This window comes from Marmota marmota, unplaced genomic scaffold (genome assembly GCF_001458135.2).
Source record: "Marmota marmota marmota unplaced genomic scaffold, marMar, whole genome shotgun sequence".
NCBI classification, from domain to species: domain Eukaryota; kingdom Metazoa; phylum Chordata; class Mammalia; order Rodentia; family Sciuridae; genus Marmota; species Marmota marmota.
In genome coordinates, this window is record NW_026000241.1 from 21,631,698 (window position 1) to 21,649,918 (window position 18,221).

The 18,221-nt window shown below is 36.7% G+C and overlaps 1 protein-coding gene across 1 annotated transcript in view; it reads left to right on the plus strand.

Annotated features, from left to right (window-relative positions):
• Gadl1 (glutamate decarboxylase like 1) overlaps positions 1-18,221 on the plus strand; it is a 168,144-nt gene that overhangs the window by 105,398 nt on the left and 44,525 nt on the right. The window contains exons 11-12 of the mRNA XM_048795378.1: positions 1,657-1,708; positions 9,372-9,461. Of these exons, the coding sequence (XP_048651335.1) occupies positions 1,657-1,708; positions 9,372-9,461 (142 nt within the window). The remainder of the gene's footprint in view (positions 1-1,656; positions 1,709-9,371; positions 9,462-18,221) is intronic.

Genomic DNA, 18,221 nt, shown 5'->3' on the forward strand with positions numbered 1-18,221 from the left:
GAGGGGAGGGGAGGGGAGGGGGGATAGTAGAGGATAGAAAAGGCAGCAGAACACAACAGACACTAGTATGGCAATATGTAAATCAATGGATGTGTAACTGATGTGATTCTGCAATCTGTATATGGGGTAAAAATGGGAGCTCATAACCCACTTGAATCAAAGTGTGAAATATGATATATCAAGAACTATGTAATGTTTTGAACAACCAACAATAAAAAATTAAAAAAAAAAATATTTGGAAACAGGGATATGTATTTAGAGGCTCAATGCTTTGTGAGTCTGTGTGTGTGTGTGTGTGTGTGTGTGTGGTGTCACTTTATTGCTCAAAATAAAGAATCGACATTAGTAGTTAATATTTATAGGATATTTATAAAATTTTGTACATTTCAAAGACAAGACCTACATGTAGACATCAATATTGAACCTTATTTGCGAAGCCATGTAAATAAGTTTGGGGAAAAAAGGAACAGCGTGTTGTAGCTTAAGGCATTCTGTATTCACATTCTAGAATGGCATTTAGTAAATAATGTGATAATAAATACCCTCTCTTTCTATAGCTTTTTGACTTTACAACATTTTGTGTGTGGATTTATTCAATTTTTTTACAATGATACTTTCAACTTGGGAAGATTGGTTTTAGTCCAGTTTTATAGCTTAGGGAGTTGGGGCCCAAGAAGAACATTTTTGTGTATGTTCTTCAGTAATTAATTGGTGATACATTATTTAGTGACATAGTCATGGTACCATAATTCCATGAGAAGACCACAGTTTTCCACATCAGTCCTTATTTATTGTTGGGTTTGATGTTTTCCTCTTTCTTTGTTTCTGCTTTTGGTATTATATTTACGATGACAATAAATCTCTTGCAAATACATATCTCTTTCAGAACTTTTGACCATTAATTTACCTTTTACCCCCAAATTTGAGCACTGGGTCAGAAATTGTGAACTTTTTAAGGCTTCTGATCAAATTACTAGTTTTCAAGGCCAAACATTTCAGATTTATTTTTTATATAGACAAAAAACCAGGCTTGGGAAGAAGAGTCAATGTTATTTTACTCTATATTCCTAATGTCATTTTAGTCTTTTCCCAATCATATTCCATACCTCATGTACCTGTTCCTTTTCTTCTAGTTGATAACTCTCTTTGTATTTGAGATGACATCAAAGATATTCTGCCAATGTCTAGAGTCCATTTATTTCTTAACATCATACTAATTATCTTGGGAGAAGATGTTGATCTTAAATTAACTTACAAGTAAGGATTCTGTACCCAAAACATTTTCTTCCAAGCAAGAGAAGTAATTTAAGTGTCTATGCTAAACCCCCTTCTGTAATATTGATGTGAAAACCACATAGTCAGAGAAATATACCCAATCTCCTTTATTTGCCTTTCACACTGCAGTTAAAAGCTGATGTTAACATGTTTGATAGACATGATATCATTAAAAAGTGAATGTCTCCATGGAGACCCAGAGGACTGCAGTGGGCTCATGAATTATCTGTTCAAATCCGTATCTGTGCCTGTACCTGTACTCTTAGCTCTATCTTCTTATGTGAAAGTCCTGTCTCTGCATCAGAAATAACAGACTTGTCAATTGTGTTCATGGCATTTTCAGATTGCAATTATAAATATTATTGTTACTTCTAATTTTAGGTACCTAGTAGAAGAAATCAAGAAAAGAGAAGGATTCAAGTTACTGATGGAAGTAAGTAATGGTGGAATTGTGTTCACAGTGTGTCACTCAACAGTGATAAACGTGGTAATTTTCTAATCTATTATATTTCGTTGGTTTTTGTGTTACAGACTTAAAAACAAGTCATTAGCTTAATTCATAGAGTCCATTATGTTAATTTACTCTATTAGTGAGCATTTTTCCTTTGTTGGATTCACAGGGAATACATTTGCCTTTAAGTGTTGAAAATTAAAATGCTCAATAATAATTACCAGGGATAATAGTGAATAAATTATGACCTCTATCTTGATATATAAATTGCATAATGAGTGTAGTGCAAATATTCAACTGTGCCTGCATGTGAAAAATCAATTATCAGAACGCACAATAATGCATACATTTTTCTCTTTCTATAAAATAATGAAAGCATATTAGCTTTGAAGCACTGGGAAAATAAGTCATTTTGTTGTTGATGTCGTTGAATTGTTTGCTACACATAAGAAGTAAGGTGGTTACAAAGTTAGAGGAATTCTTTCTAAGATATGAGAATATTGTTTAATTCTGATTTAAAAGAAAGTATGAGGTTTTCTTAGATCTTGTTATAGCCTATACCTTATTGCATTTTTTTAACCTAATATAAAATTACCGAGTGGTTGCAATCTAGGAACTTGTGCTGTATATAAGAAATCTAGTAAATTTTTGGTGAGCATTTGTTTGGCAAGATATATTGAACAATGACTATTTGTCGGGCACAAGTCTGGGCATGCTGGAGATGGGGACAGAGCATGTTCCTGCCCTGATAGTGCTGACATTCAAATGGAAATTGAAAGGCACTGAACAAGCGAATAGATACTTGGAAAATGTCAGGTAGTGAGAACTCATAAGAAAGTACAGGAGAGATAATCTAGTATACAGATAAATGTTATCAGTATGGCAAGTTCTATAATGGAAATGGGGGGACTGGTTTGGCTTGGATGGTTGGATCAGGGCCATTTAAGCTCATCTTTGAGCTAAGACCTGAATGATAATAAATGAGTACAGATGTTTGAGGGAAAAGCATTCTAGGTAGAAGAGAATTTTATGTGTTGGTGCCCTGGAAAGAAGGTGTCTTCAACAAAGAGAAATGAAGTACATGATGCAGTTGGAAATGTGGGCAGAAAGGAGATCAGGTGGGTCAGGCTGATCAAGGTGAGACCTTCAGTTCTTGTTCCAAGTACAGTTACTGGAGATGTTTCAAGAAGGGTGTAGTCTATTCCAATTTGAAAATATCATGCTGGATGTCATGAAGAGAGAGGAATGTGATGGGGTGGAGTGAAGGGAGGACAAGAAGAGAATAAACTAGACAAACTAGGATACTGTTGTAGTAGCCCAGGTGAGGTGTCATGACAGTCCTCAGCAAGTTTGAGAAGCACTTCTCAGGGAATCCAGAGAACAGCTTCTACCACTATCTGCAAAGGCAGCATCAGATTAGGAGGTTCTAAATCTTCAAAGTTCCTGAAAATCTGAGATACAAATGAACTTGCAAAGTCACACTTAAATGACATTTTAGTCAGACTACCAAGAAGCAAGAAGGCAAATTTGTGGGATGTCTAAAGAGAGGCAACCTGGTGCCTTTGACAGGTCAGTGGGTTAAAGAGACACAAAGGAGGAAGTGGTGATAATTGTTTTAGGTTCAAAGAGACTAGAGATACCTAACAACCAAATGCAGCATGAAAGACACTAGTAGAACACTAATTTGAACAAACCAACTATAAAAACTCATTTTTTGGAAGAGTTTTGGGTAACTTTGAATATGAACTAGTTATTGGAGGATATTTAGGAATTATTGATAATTTCATTAACCATAAGAATGGACTTATTACTAAGAATCTGTTGAGTTTTTCAAGGTGCCTTCCTAACCATGTAGGGGAGAAACAACAGTCATGTGATTGGCTTAAGTCAAGTTGGAGTCACTTTTTGGATTTTCTTGAGTCTGAATTATTTCTTTATTTTCTCAAATTTCAGTTGCCTTAGTTTCTCTTAACAATGGAAATTATAGTGCTTATGGAAAATACTGTATACCTTGGATCTGCACAGTCTTCTGATAGATGATGAAAAAACGTGATGAGAAAAAAAGATGAACTGCTTGAGATATTATGAAAATATTCTTCCTAAAGGCTGAGCAGTGTGAGGAAGGAACCTCCTACCATCAACTTTCGGGAATTACATTAATATCTTTGTTAAGAAAGTTAGGGTGGTTTTTAATCAATAGGCAGCCTCTGCTCCTGAGTATTTTCCCTATGGAATTCAGTTGGCCCTTGCAGTGAAGGTGACTTCCTAGATGATCCTCCAGAATTTCAACTATAAGGAGTTTTTTCTTTGTGGTTTTATTTTGTTTGTTTGTTTGTTTATTTGTTTATTTTTGGTATTGGGGATTAAACTGTAGGCCTCTTGCATATATAGCTCATGCTCTGCACTGAGCGACACCCCCAGCACCTCCTATAAAGATTTTTTTGTATGTGATATACGTCTTCCACTTCCTCTTATTTTATTTCAAGAAATAAAATAGAATTACACCTTGAATTTCACATGCAAGTGTCGAATTGAGGAGGATGGAGGGAGGGAGAGACAGACAGACTGATGGTTAGCAGAGAACATCGAGAAATCTAAGCAGAACATTGAGAACAGTAAGTGAACACAATAATTGAGGACCAAGCACTTGAATATCTGATCCTGAAGCAAGCAAAAGCAATGCATATCTTCTTGAAGATGATTGAAAGTTATTATTTTCAATAAATTGTACATTATTCATAGTCACCTGAAAATCATATCTCTACTTTTCCTGGATTGGATCTAAGATCTAATAGATGTTTTCCTAGAGGTATATTCATTCTTACACCATCATTCACATATTTTATTTTCATCTTTTGGGAGAGTCCTAATTATTTAACTTTTGGTTTTCCTTTTTGAGATCTACATTAGGAAGAGGTATTTAGGTTTCATAGACTTGCAGAATTATAAAGCATCTTCAAGGACATCTGGTTGGCCTCCTGTCCATTGCAGGTAGTCAACAGGTGATCAGTCTCTGCTTGTACACTTCCTCCTGCATAGAATCCATTAGTTCATCTCTCTCCAAGGTAGCACAGATTACTCACATTCTAGTACTCAGTGAACCATACTACTAAGATGTGTCAAGCATGTGTGTTTTATGTTACATAGTCATTTTGTTATATAGATTGCCTCTTGGGTCCCACTTCTAGTCTTTGACCTCTTCAGCCCATCCGCCATACTGTAGTATGAGTGGCTTTTCCAAAGTGAAATCTGTTCCCAAGGATGAAACTCTGCAGTGACTCCACATTACCTCTGGGATCAAGCCCAGACTCCCGGCCATGGTCTATGAGGAAACCCCACATGATATGACCTCCACCTCCATTTCCAGCTTCACCTCTTCTCATTAAACACTGTCCCCTCTTCATTCTATTTGCCATTCTTCTGAATTCACTGGCTTCTACATGTGCACTATTCCTTTGCCAGAGTATTATATTCTGAAAAAAAAAAAAAAAAAAAAAAAAATATATATATATATATATATATATATATATATATATATATATCCTTCTTCTGTAATGCTCACTCCATTGTAGTTTATCTGCCTCATCTAGCTCCCTAACTTGCATCTGAATTTCTAGAGGTGAGTATACTAAGTCATGTTCTCATCCCAATGCATAGTCCAGGAAATTCTGGACTATTCATAGTATAGGAAATTCTGATTATTATGTATTACTGTTTAGTTGGCCTTCTGTGGATACTCTGCAAGATTTAGTGTTCCCTTTCAAATATGCTACCCAGAAATTAACACAGTAATATATCTCAACTGATTTTAATGAGGCGGTGTATCCATTTGAAAAGTCATCTCTTTCTACCAATATGGCCCCAAATAATCTAATAGAGTGCAACTGTGTGCCAGATGTGGTACCAAATACTGAAAATAAATTATCTTTCTGTTCCTCAGACCCATGCTGTAGTATAGACAATACCATCTCCATCTCTGTATTATAGTTTAGAAAGCAGATACTTAGAACATGTGTCCATATTCAAGCAAAGATCTTTGGAATTTAACCCCACATCCTTATGAGTCTAAAACCCATGCTTTTTGTACTACCTAAGCCTGCCTTTGACATTTTTCAGTAGTCCAATCTTATTTAAAACCTGGAAGCCTGAAGTCAGCTATAATCCACCATTCCAGCTTGCCTTCATTCAATATTTGCCTGATTGATTATTTGAATCTGTGTGCTGGAGTTCACATTCATACTTATTAAAATGCATAGGACTCGATTTGTTTTTATTACTACTATTCTGATTTAATGACTTTGCAAACGAAGGGGATGACTCCTTTTATATGACTCAGTTTTACTGAACTGTCATCTCTTGGTGACCATGAATTGATTTCTCAAGTGGTCTCTTATCATTTACTCAATAATCCATCCTGGGATTCACATGAAAGCACCTTGGAGTATATCTGTTTCTTTTTCCTATTTGAAAATCAGGATAGATTCATTTTTTCTCTAATGGCAATTTAAAGATTATGACAGTGTTCTTGTTGCTACAGGGTTTTTGTACCCTGCACGACAGAGATGAATTCCTTTTTTATGTCTTTCCATTTTTATGGTTTTTAAAGAACATAGACTAAGCGTTTTCCCAAGATACCCAAGAGGTCATACTTTCATATAGGAAGGGAATTAAAATTAAGTGGCATGTGAATGGTTCTGCTCTGGAAATACTCATTAGAGCTTTGAAGTGTCTTGAAGAAAGCCAGTGTATGAAATACAAGCTACAGCGTGAAAGAGACAGGGGAAAAACTCAAATATGTTCTTAGTGAACATTCAGAGACTGTCTTTCAACTCTCAGTAATTTTGGAAATGATTAAAGTGAAGGTATTCCACCAAATGGAGCATCAAATTTCTTCCAATGAAATGAAGTGTCAAAAGAGCTTTACAGGTTTTCAAATGTCTTTAGCACTGAAATCATCCCATTCTAAAAGAGAATGGGCAAAAGGAATCACAGAAATGTCACTACCAAAATATCTAAACAGAAACTTACTAAAGGGAATAAATTTACAAGGTTTAGGCCTCAAATTGTGAAATATAGCATCTTTTGTACCAGATCAAGTTGTTATAAAATATTTTATAATATTCTCATGAAAATAAAGAAAATCAAATGAATATAGTTAATGATATGTTAATCAGGGTCTATTTAGAAGAACAAAACTTTTGCCTGATAATTTCAAGTGGGAAGGATATATATATGGCAAGAGGAGGGAGAGAGAGATGGGGGATTATTAACATAGAATTACAGTCATGAGGAATTGTCTCATAGGAAAGAAAGAGAAATTAAAAATGTACAGGAGTCGGGGCTGGGCATGTAGCTCAGTGCATAGTGCTTGCCTAGCATATACAAGTCCCTTAGTTCAATCCCCAGCACCACAAAGACAAACAAACAGAACAGGAATACTGATATAGGGAGCATCCACTACTCCTAGGACCCAGACAGAGCACCTGAGGAAGAGGTATTCTGTCTCCCCTCTCCCAGACAAAGATCCAGGCCTTCTTGGAGAGGTGTCACCAATAGTGCACAGGATCTCAGAGAAGTTCACTGACATCATGTAACACTGGCAGGATTTGCTCGGCATCACCCTTTGGAGTACTGAGGGAAGCCATCTCCAAAGAGGTGCCATCATTTGGAGCTCCTTGCAGGCTACCCACTGGGTGACTAGAGAAGTCATGCAAAGCCAGACGCTTGGCTGGTGTCACTCCTCCAAGAAACTACCTGAGGGACATATGACGGGAAATACCATTCATGCCAGTTGGCTATGATGCCTTTTGAGGGGAGAATGCACCTGGAGCTCTTTGCTGCTAAAAAGAACCACAGACTCCTCAGGAGGCCAATGAAGTTTGCATACCAAACCAGGAAGACATACCCACTTCCTTCTCCAGTGTACCTCCAGCACCCTCCACCTCCATTACTGCAGGACACCAAGAGAGGGTGGATTTGGAACTGAAAGGCAATAAATGTATAGCTGACATAAATGGCATCTGGGGGAAAAGTCCTCTTTGATATACAGACATAAAATCCTAGAGTCTAGTAACGGTTAACTATATTTTTCTTTTACTTTCTAATCATAGTTACTTTATTTGGAAAGATTTATTCACATTAAGTGATCAAAGAAGTCGGAAGCCCAATACATTCTAGCTGAGAGTAACCAAATCAATTATAAATCAGAAATCCAAGTGTGAATTATGCAGACTTTAAAAATCTATTGTAGTCTCGTGATAAATGTTTGTGGAAATTGAGTTCAATTACATAGTACTTCATTTTAACTACTCTATATTTTGAAGATTTGTAACTCTATTTTTTGTCGTATCTAATAGGAATGTTAAAATTTTTAAAGATGAAAGGGTGATCAGATCAATGTTCTTGTTAAGCTGGAAATATTCCCGAGCACTCACTTGTGCCTTAACATCCACTAAAATCAGAGCTCTATATGATATCAGTCTTGATGTTAAGATATGAGGTGATAGTTGTTTGCTCGCTCTTTGTGCTTTGTACTGACATTCATGCATAATTCTGATGGTTATTGAGAACTATCCTCACATTGGTTATCTGCCAACTGTATTTGTCATGGAAAAATGAAAGTCCTTTCAAATACTGTCAGTGATAAGCCTCAAATGAAGAGTATTCTTTCCCAAATATAATTCCAGGTGTCCAATGTGTGAATCCCCAACATAATGTCTCAGATCACCTGGTTATTATGATTGCCTTTGTCATGGCTCTTGTTATATGGTTTAGTGAGGACAAAGCATGGTTTGTGATAATGGCTGGGTTGAAGCCTGTTCTGGAACATCATCCGGTGTTTAACCACATCATGTCTGATAGGAAAACAGGCTGGTGGGAAAGGTAACTGAACTAGAGCCCATAGTTCATACCATTTTCCCAAACATAGATCACATACTACCCACTTTAGAAGATGTCAGCTCTTTAGCCTCAATCAGACCCTGGATCTGAGCACAGGAACTTGGACCCCCCTGGTTCATTCACATTTTTACTGAAGTTTGAGAGCCAGGAGTCAAGATGATATCATTATCATTGTTACCTCCTCCTTCTTTCTCCTCCTCCTCTTTGTCCTCCTCCTTCGTCTTCTCCTTTTTATCCTTAGAAATATTGGCTAGGGTTGTGGCAGTGCTGGCTAGTGAAGCCCAAGTATGTCACACTGCTATCAATTCACAGGGCTTTTGTATTTATCAGGTACAGCTAGTAACAAAAGGCTAATTTTAGCTGCCAAAAGAAATTTTGGAAGGATATAGTGGTGAAAAAAAAAATAACTTAAGGATCACTGTTGAAAAGGAAGGTCCTGTGCATATGTCGATCAGGCACTGATTGATGGTCAGCACTGCTTTGAGTCAGCTCCACGTTCATGGTCTGTACCCACCTTTATGTAAGAGAATCTCCTAGGTGCAAACATGGGGGAAAAGATTTACTAATAGGCTGTTGTTAGAAATTAGTCAGATGGATGTCTACTCTATAAGATTCTGACTTATTATCAAAGTTATACACACAAGATAACTCTTAAAGAGATGACCTAAGAATTTAAGAAGTATTTGTTTGTTGTATTCTAAATCTTAAGGTAGTAAGGAAATTTTCAAATTTTCTTAATCCTCAGCCTGAATATGCCAATATTTGCTTTTGGTACATTCCACCAAGCCTTAGAGAGATGGAAGAAGGACCAGAATTCTGGGAAAAACTCCATTTGGTAAGTAATGAGGAAATTATATTTTTTCTTTCTAATGAGATAAACTCAATGATCATGTCTGTTGATGCTATAGATAATTCTGTACTTGTTGTGGCCTCTTGAAGATTCCAAGAGGTGGCTCCTACTGTATTAGAAAATAACAACTTGTCAAATGATTCCATCTAACAAATCAACAACACTTGAGGTACACACTCAAATTCAAAACAAAATTGTGCTGTTTGCAAGATGAGTGGAGAATTAGTTAGAAGTTCTGTTTCCCAGGGTACAGAAAATGTGGTCTGGTAACAAACAGGACAAAGGTGAAAGTTGTGTGATGAACAGCTCCTGCTCTCAGCTCTGTGGGAGCATCTCAGTGATTGCTGCATCCCCTCAGTTGGAAATAATGTTAGAAGTCTCAATCTGACATCCTTTTTAAGTGTGCAGCATTTGTCCTCTTCACCAATGAAGTCCTGTGCATTACACCCAAGAGCTCCCAGGAAGAAAATGAAAGAAATTCCAGGAATGGTTTTCAGTTAATCACCCAACAGAATGTGCTTAAAAGTGTCTCCACGCCCAGCTGTTGAGAACTGAAAATCTAGAGTAGGGAGAAGTCTAGACTCCAGGGCCAGCTGTGTCTCATCCACACCTTGCCTATCTTGCCTCTAATCCAGAATCCAAGAACTTTGAAGTCTCATGAGCCAAGACTACTTGATCCCACCCCCTGCAGTATGAACATAATGTTATGTTGAAAGTGAACTTGAGAGTTCCCATAGGGATGTTGTAGCATCAGAACTCAAGATGGTTTGGTACCATTAAACTTAAACAATCCCTTATCCCTGTGTCTTCCCTCCCAAGCCACGCAGAAGACTCCATGCCCTTGGTTAGTAAAAGGCTCTGACTTGCAATCTGCTTACTCTCCTCAATGGAGAAAACAATAATTATTTTAATAACTTTTATAGTGATAGCCCTCCTACATGCCCTTTGAAGGAAAGGACAGACTTATCTGTCAGGCAACAGTGCACATTGACTGAGTGCTCACTGTGTTATGCTCTGGAGATACAAACATCCAAGAGCTTTGTCTCTGCCCTTGAGAAGTTCATGTTCAAGGAGGCAATGAGTAAAGAGACAACCAGTAAATGGAGATAAACTCTGTTTGCAGTCAAAGTGGAAAGAACATCTTCCTCAGCATGCATCCCTAGAGCTGTGTCTTAGACAACACACGGATGCTAGACAAAGAACAATTGTAAAGACATTCATGCCAAGAAGAATCACAGCACAAAGACCCAGAGGTTCAGGTGGGGAGGATGGGGTTCAACACCATAGGGGTGCATAGGAAAAGTGATGGGAGAGGAGAGAAAAGCAGCAGGGTTATGGGGCTTTCTCTTCCAATATAAAGAGCTTGGAATTTTTGCCCTGACATTAAGAGAAAGAATATCTTGCCTTGCCTTTCAGCCATGTCCATCTCTAGTCTTACCTGCCGCAGGTCATTTTCTGTTTCCTCATGATGCATTACACCTCCTGCACTGGGACATAGTAGATGACTAATACATATTCCACCTATTATCAAACCTGAGGTCAGGCAGCAAAAATGAGGAGAGGTGGCTGTTGTTACCTGTGTCTGGGCCTTGACAAGCACTTCACTATCCATTTCAGGTGGTTAGCATAGTCCTCGGGATTTTTCTTGTATTTTTGTCACACAGCACAAACAGGAAAGTGCTTAAGAATACATTTCAGATGGTAAGTAATCCATAAAAAGAAGCAGGAACTGGACAATGTGAGAATTTAATAGTGAGGTTTAGAGGCACATTTTTTACTTTGATAGAATGCGACTGGTGATTTTTGACAGGGTGGGGAGAGAAACTGCTTCCAGATGAGAAAGATATGATTGCCATCTTTCTCACTAAACTAGAAATAATTTTTGATTTCTAAGAAAGCAAATGGACAATGTGATTTTTGTGTTTTGTTGACTCAGTAGTATCGCACAGGTAAGGATGAAAATGAGCAGATCATTTCATTGTACTGGGGAATATTTTTCACTCATTATATTACTTTCTATTTTCAGAAAATTTGAAATTGAAATGATTTGAAATGAGAGAATTCAAAATATTATATACTTTTAACTTAATTGGAGATTAAACATGAAGTGTTTATCGTTTCTCTTATGGTTAATACCCAATCTTCTTATGGTTCCTATCCATCTTTCCATTTTGGAAATACTTTTCTGCCATTTTAAACCATCTTTTCCTATTGTCTGATCTAATATTATATGATTTTAATTCTCGTGGATGCTTTTGATTAAAAACAAGGAATGCTGCACACAAATTATTGTTGTTCTTCGGGTTCTGAGTTTCCTATTATTCTGTCTTTCTCTGTGTGGGTGCATGTGCATGAATGTGGTAATGTGGATGTGAGGTATCTATATCTACTGTTGATCTCTATGGTTTTCTGCTGACTGTAGTACAAGTATGTGATTTACAACCCACAGTGTACTTAATGCACACTTGAAATTTATTTCAGGATTTACTTTGGATGGAGAATCACAAACAAATAAATAAACCAAATAAGGCTTTGCCCCTTAGATTCACACTAGTGTCAGGTTGTGCTGTCAGATTTCAGAATCACTGGTTGTGATAAGTCTTCCCTTTGTCAGGAGAAGGGGGAGGGATTATTTGATAATGAGTTTGAGTTTGGAGTGTTGGTGTACACAAATGGGTGTGTGTGCTTGCAAATATGTGTGCACATATGTGACTGTTTTTGAGAACAGTCACTCTGCATCTGATACCTTGACAGTTACTCTGTGACACTATACTGAAGGATATTCAAGCCCTGAATTCCAGTGACTTCTCTTCTTAAGATGTCCTCCCTGAATGTGTTTCTTTCTGATTCTTTTAGGCATTATGATATCCTAGATCTTCATTAGCTCCCTGTTTAGATTGTATTTGCCTCTTTTCTGGTCCCTTTGCCTCCTGCCATGCTTTCTCCAATTTATTTTCTTTTAATTTTTTAATTTTTGTTCTTTTTAGTTATAAATGACAGTAGAGTATAATTTGACTTATTCATACAAACATGGAGTATATCTTATTTTAATTAGGATCCCCGTCTTGTGGTTGAACATGATGTGGAGAGTCACTGTGGTATATTTATCTATGTACACAGGAAAGATATGTCAGACTCGTTCACTGTCTTTCCTATTCCTGTCCCCCTCCCCTCTGCCCACTCCCCTTTGTCTAATCAGTTGAACTTCTATTCTTCCCCTCCTCCCCTTGTTGTATTTTAGCATCCACATATCAAAAAGAACATTCAACCTTAGGTTTTTTGGGATTACCTTATTTCTCTTAGCTTGATAGTCTCCAGATCCATCCATTTTATGGCAAATGTCATAGTCATTCCTTTTTTTTTTTTTTTTGGTGCTATGGATTGAACTCAGGAGCACTCAGCCAGTGAGCCATATTCCTAGCCCTATTTTGTATTTTATTTAGAGACAGGGTCTCACTGCATTGCTTAGTGCCTTGCTTTTGCTGAGGCTGGCTTTGAACTCGTTATCCTCCTTCCGTGGCCTCCCCAGTCGCTGGGATTACAGGTGTGTGCCACCACACCTGCCATAAAGTCATTCTTTTCCTACCTGAAGCTTTGCTTTATCTTCACTCTCCTGCTGGAAGACTCTGAATTGCTCCCCATTCTTTGAAGCAGCCATTTTTAAACCTGTCAGACCTAATGACCACTCTTCATAGTAAATAATGTTCTCTTTACCCTCCTAAGATGAAACCAATAGAAAATATGGTTTACTTATATACATAATTTCATAAAGACTGTATAAGACCTCATATGTAGTATAAAGGAGAAATCCATTTATAATGAAAATGCTTTTTTATCACATCAGAGTTTGAGTATGACAATATCACAAGACATGTAGAAGCGATAAGATTCTTGTACATATTCTTAGAAATAGTGAGTGTAAGCCATACACAAATGCAAACTTTGTAAATGGGTGATGTTGGTGATGCAAATAACAAGAAAGGTGTGGTAATGGCAATATAATTTTCAAAAATGGTGCATAGGGCTGGGGTTGTGGCTCAGTGGTAGAGGACTTGCCTAGCATGCATGAGGCAATGGGTTCACAACACCACATTAAAAAAAATCTAAATTAACAAAATAAAGGTAAGATATTAAATATTTTTTAAAATGATGCACAGATCTTCATAAAACTCTGAAGTAAATATATTTTCCACTGCTTTACATGGTAGTAAAAAACAGTGGTTTTAAAAAAAATAGGCACAGAGTATTTGATATTGCATGGAAAATAGAGTTATCTGAAGGGCTTGAATGATTATAATCAGGATTTTCATCTCCTGAATTTTCAGTAGAATATTTGAAAGTTGGGCAAGTCCTGGGCCAGTTCTTTGGTGCTCAAGGTTGCCCTACACATTGAGGGCAGCTGGAGTGTCTGGTCTCCACTCACTGAATTCCAATAGTAATCCCCAAACACCATGAAAATTAAAAATATTTGCACCTATTTTCAAGATACTGCTTACAAATGTAGTACCATCCCTTGAGAACAACTGGTCCACCTAATAAAATCTAGTCACCTCTGCTTGGCATCCAAAGCCTCCATAGGTGGTCCTAAGGTACATTCCTAACTCAGTCTAATGTCACTTCTAGTATTGAAATCACTGTACTGAATAAATGACCAGAGAAATTTCACTGATTTGTCTAAATTGAGGAAACACATTAGGAACTAGGTCATGATACCTTTCACTAATTAAATTGGCAAATAACTGTACTTCTTACAGTTGATGAAAGTCTCAGTGGATTCCTATAAGCTACCTATGGGTATATAAATTTGTAAGTTTTATTTTAAAGAATAACTTTATAAAACATATCTCATGCTTTGATTTTGCATATATTTTTCTTCCAAAAATTCTACTTCTACAAATGTATTCTTTTGAATAGTTATAGAATTGTGAGGGGTGAAAAGCTACACAGAAGTTCATAGCTATTATTTAAAATAGCTAAATTTTAGAAGTAACTAAATATTCAGCTATAGGGAATTGCTTAAATTTTAATAAAGAATTTATACACAAATTTATAGTCTTCAGACAATTGGTATTCCATTCCACAGCAATATAGTCATAATATATCATTGCTGGGGAAAAAACAAGTTATAAATCAGCCAATATAGTATGATACCAATTTGGAAAATTATGTGCATATATACATAATACATAAATACATATAAAATACTCTGTGCTTGGATTAAGGGCAGATAACAGGCATCAAAATATTTTAAAGACAAATTTATATTGCTTTTTCTTTTAAAATTTTTATGCAACTTCCTAATTTTCTACAATTAATTTATATTACTTTTTTGAAAATAGTAACAAAATACTAGTAATACTGTAGAAGTGTACAATTATTGACCCAGAAAGCCATAAGTTTTATTTTAAGCAGAAGCTAGCTAGTAGTTAAAGAACAACTGTGCCTTTATTTGTCTACATGTATTACTTTTTAAACACAGTATGTGCATTTAAAAAGTACACACGAAGTGTTTTATGTATAAGTTTGACATTTTTAATTTTTAAAAGACATTCTCATTTTTTCTTCTAGAACCACAGGAGATGGTCTACTTTGGAGACCATGATTAAACAATATTCAGTTAATTTGCCTATTATTATTTTTTTCATGTATTTTCCCAGATATAACATTTAGTTGACATCCCTTTTCTCTCCTTCTCTTTTGATCTTGACCTCCATACTTTCTCTGCATGTGTGTCTCTCTCTGCCCCACTTCTCCCTCTACATCCGTTTCTATCTCTGTCTCTACCTCTGTGTCTGTCTCTGCCTCTACTTTTATCTCATTTACCACAATGTGTGCACCATCTGCACTGGTTTCAACTTCAGGGTCATGGCTCTGATGGTTCACAGTGAGTTCTCCTGGTTTCCTAGGAATCCCTCAAAGCTTCAGGCATCGAAATAGAGCTGTACTTTACATGCTAAAGCCACAGCCTAAAATAAGTTTGTGCAAGATTGTTTCTTCCGAAGCTGGTCCACAGTGATCAGATCTTGAGGATGCAGATGCTGGAATGGAATGTAAAGATAACTTTGGATGCATAAGCTCCACAGATGTAACTGAAAATTCTATTAGTTTGTTTTGCCTCACCATTACTCAATGTTCGAAGGCAGATTTCCTCTTTTGTTGGCGTTTCATAAATAATTCTACTTTATACCAAGAAAATTTACTCTTGAAAGTTCTTAACAAGCTGTCATTTTTAATCTTGCATGGTCATTTGAACCTTTTTTTTTTTTTTTAATCTGCTGATGTGCAATTTGTAACTAATGCTGGTCATTTATTACAGGCTACTTTCCCCTCCACAGTAAAGGAAGAATAAATCTTTTAGAATCCACTAGATGGGTTTGTTGTTTTATTGCTTGTTTGATAATATAGCTTGATATGATATTCCAGATAGCTTTAGAGAAAATTTGGTATTGTTACTGACAGGCTTTTGATTGACAGTTCTTGAAGACAAGACTGAATGATCTGGGCATGGTCATTGCCTCTATAGAAGCCTCACAGATGTACAAACAGCCACTTCTTGGGATTGTAGGCAGGGTGTCAATGTCCCTTGTCTTGCTCCATTCATTTCCTGATTATTCTTTTTCACTTTCAACGTCTGGTATCCTCTCTCCTCTCTGACATATATAATGCCTTCTGCTCTCTTTGGTGTGTCTCTGCATATGCTGGTGTGTAAAAGTATGGTTCATAAAAATTTCGAGAGCTTCTGATTCTGATTGAGAATTCCTATTCTGATTTGTTTTTAATCATCATTTGTGATAATGGTATATCCAATCTCTCATTTTTGGATTATGTACTGAAAAAATCCTGTTTATCTAAAAGTGTAGAGGAATTTAAAAAAATAATAATTAAATAAATAGGTCTTTTAAAATTTTTTTGACATATAATTCATAATATAGTCTTCAAAAATCCTCAGCTTTTTAGTGGATAGACCTCATTTTTAAGCTGACATTGCTTCAAATTTCATATTTAAGGAGAGTCTAATCTAGAAGTTCCATTTAAATCAAGAGTTTCTGGATGTGACTTGCTCTGCTGGTGTCTGGGATATGATGCCTAAACAGTGAATTTCCTACATATTGTAGGTACTGTGTGCTCTTTTCCCATGCTATTAAGACCTGAGATAAAATACCTCTCTTTTGAGTAGTGTCTCAGGTAGAGATATGACTGTGCATAGCTTGTCAGACATTGTAGTTATTATCAGTTTTGTTCAGGTGTCATTCTGCATTTAAAGTCCAAGAGCCATGGGCTGGGGGTATAGCTCAGTTGGTAGAGTGCTTGCCTTGCATGCACAAGGCCCTGGGTTCAATCCCCAGCACAGACACACACACACACACACACACACACAGAGACACACACAAAAGAGCCACGTAGGCTCTTCCCACTTGAGGGTGGCCTTTTGTAAATCAGCTGGAGAAGCTGGGGTGTCCCTTTGGCTGAGGAACAGGGGTACTCCCAGTGTTTTGTGGCTTTTATGCTCATCTTTATTCCCTAGTGTTTAGTCACAGTCTAAGTAGCTACTCCAATGAATTTATAAAATTTCAACCAAGTAAACAAACAATAACAACAACAAAACATTCCAGCAAAATTCTTGTTGATTATGCATTTACAACAGGGAAAATTCACAGCAAGTTTTCTATTGTATTTAACAGCATCTTTCAACACATGGACAATACACATTTTATTTTGTTGTTATTATTAATTCACATTTATTTACTTGCTTCATTATGTTGCATTTTGACCTTTAAATATTTACAAACACAGATAGAAGATTTTTTCATGAGTAATGACTTAATTCTTCAGGAAATAGTCAAGTACAGATGTCCTTATTTTAAAAAAATGTTTTTTTTCGTTCTTTTATATTTTTTCTCTCCTGAGTTTAATAGCCTTCTCTCTTTTGCTTCTGTTGGACTATTCTAATTACTGTGGGAGAAGTTCTGAGCTTGGCTCATCTGTTGAAAATTAAAATTGAGCAGAAGGAAGCTGTCTGAGGCTGATCTCATGGTGGTCAGGATGAGGCCCTTTCTTTAAAGAAGGGTTTCCATACAGGTGGCCTCTTGGGCTCATGCCCACTGAACAGTGGTTCAGTCGAGACTGGCTAATCCACAAGCACTCTCCATCACAGTGATGGAAATGAGGCTAAGGAACACAGCTACAGCTGCATCTTACAAATATCATTTTGTCCTTTGGGTCTGCCATTCTACACATGTGCAAGGTGGGACTATACTATGCTCTGTGCCTGAGTACTATAGGCCTTGTCTATAGCATTTGTATATCAACCATATTTCAATCTTCAGTTTCTTTACTCTGTTCACGTTATTAAGTCCAACTGAAATAATTCTGAATTTTCAAATATAACAGTGTGGTGAGTATTGAGGAAATGAAGAGACTTAATTAAATGTTCATGTAACACTTACCACTGTGTCCCTGAGTATAGTGTCATTTAGTTTATTCACTCAGGAGTTGCAAACCCAAATTTCTATAGAAGCTGGACATGTTGAATCTATGAGGAGGTCGATGTAATACAATAAGGATTAGTGGGGACTGTGGCAAACTGGAGAGAACTGGCCCAAGTCAAGGGAGCAATCTCTACACAGCTCCTGGTAATGACTGCCATATGGGAATGAGGGTTTGGGTTGGCGGTTCTTCTCTTTTTAGAAAAAGCTATAGTTACAGACACTATATGAACTGTCTTTTGATTTTGATGTTTTAAAT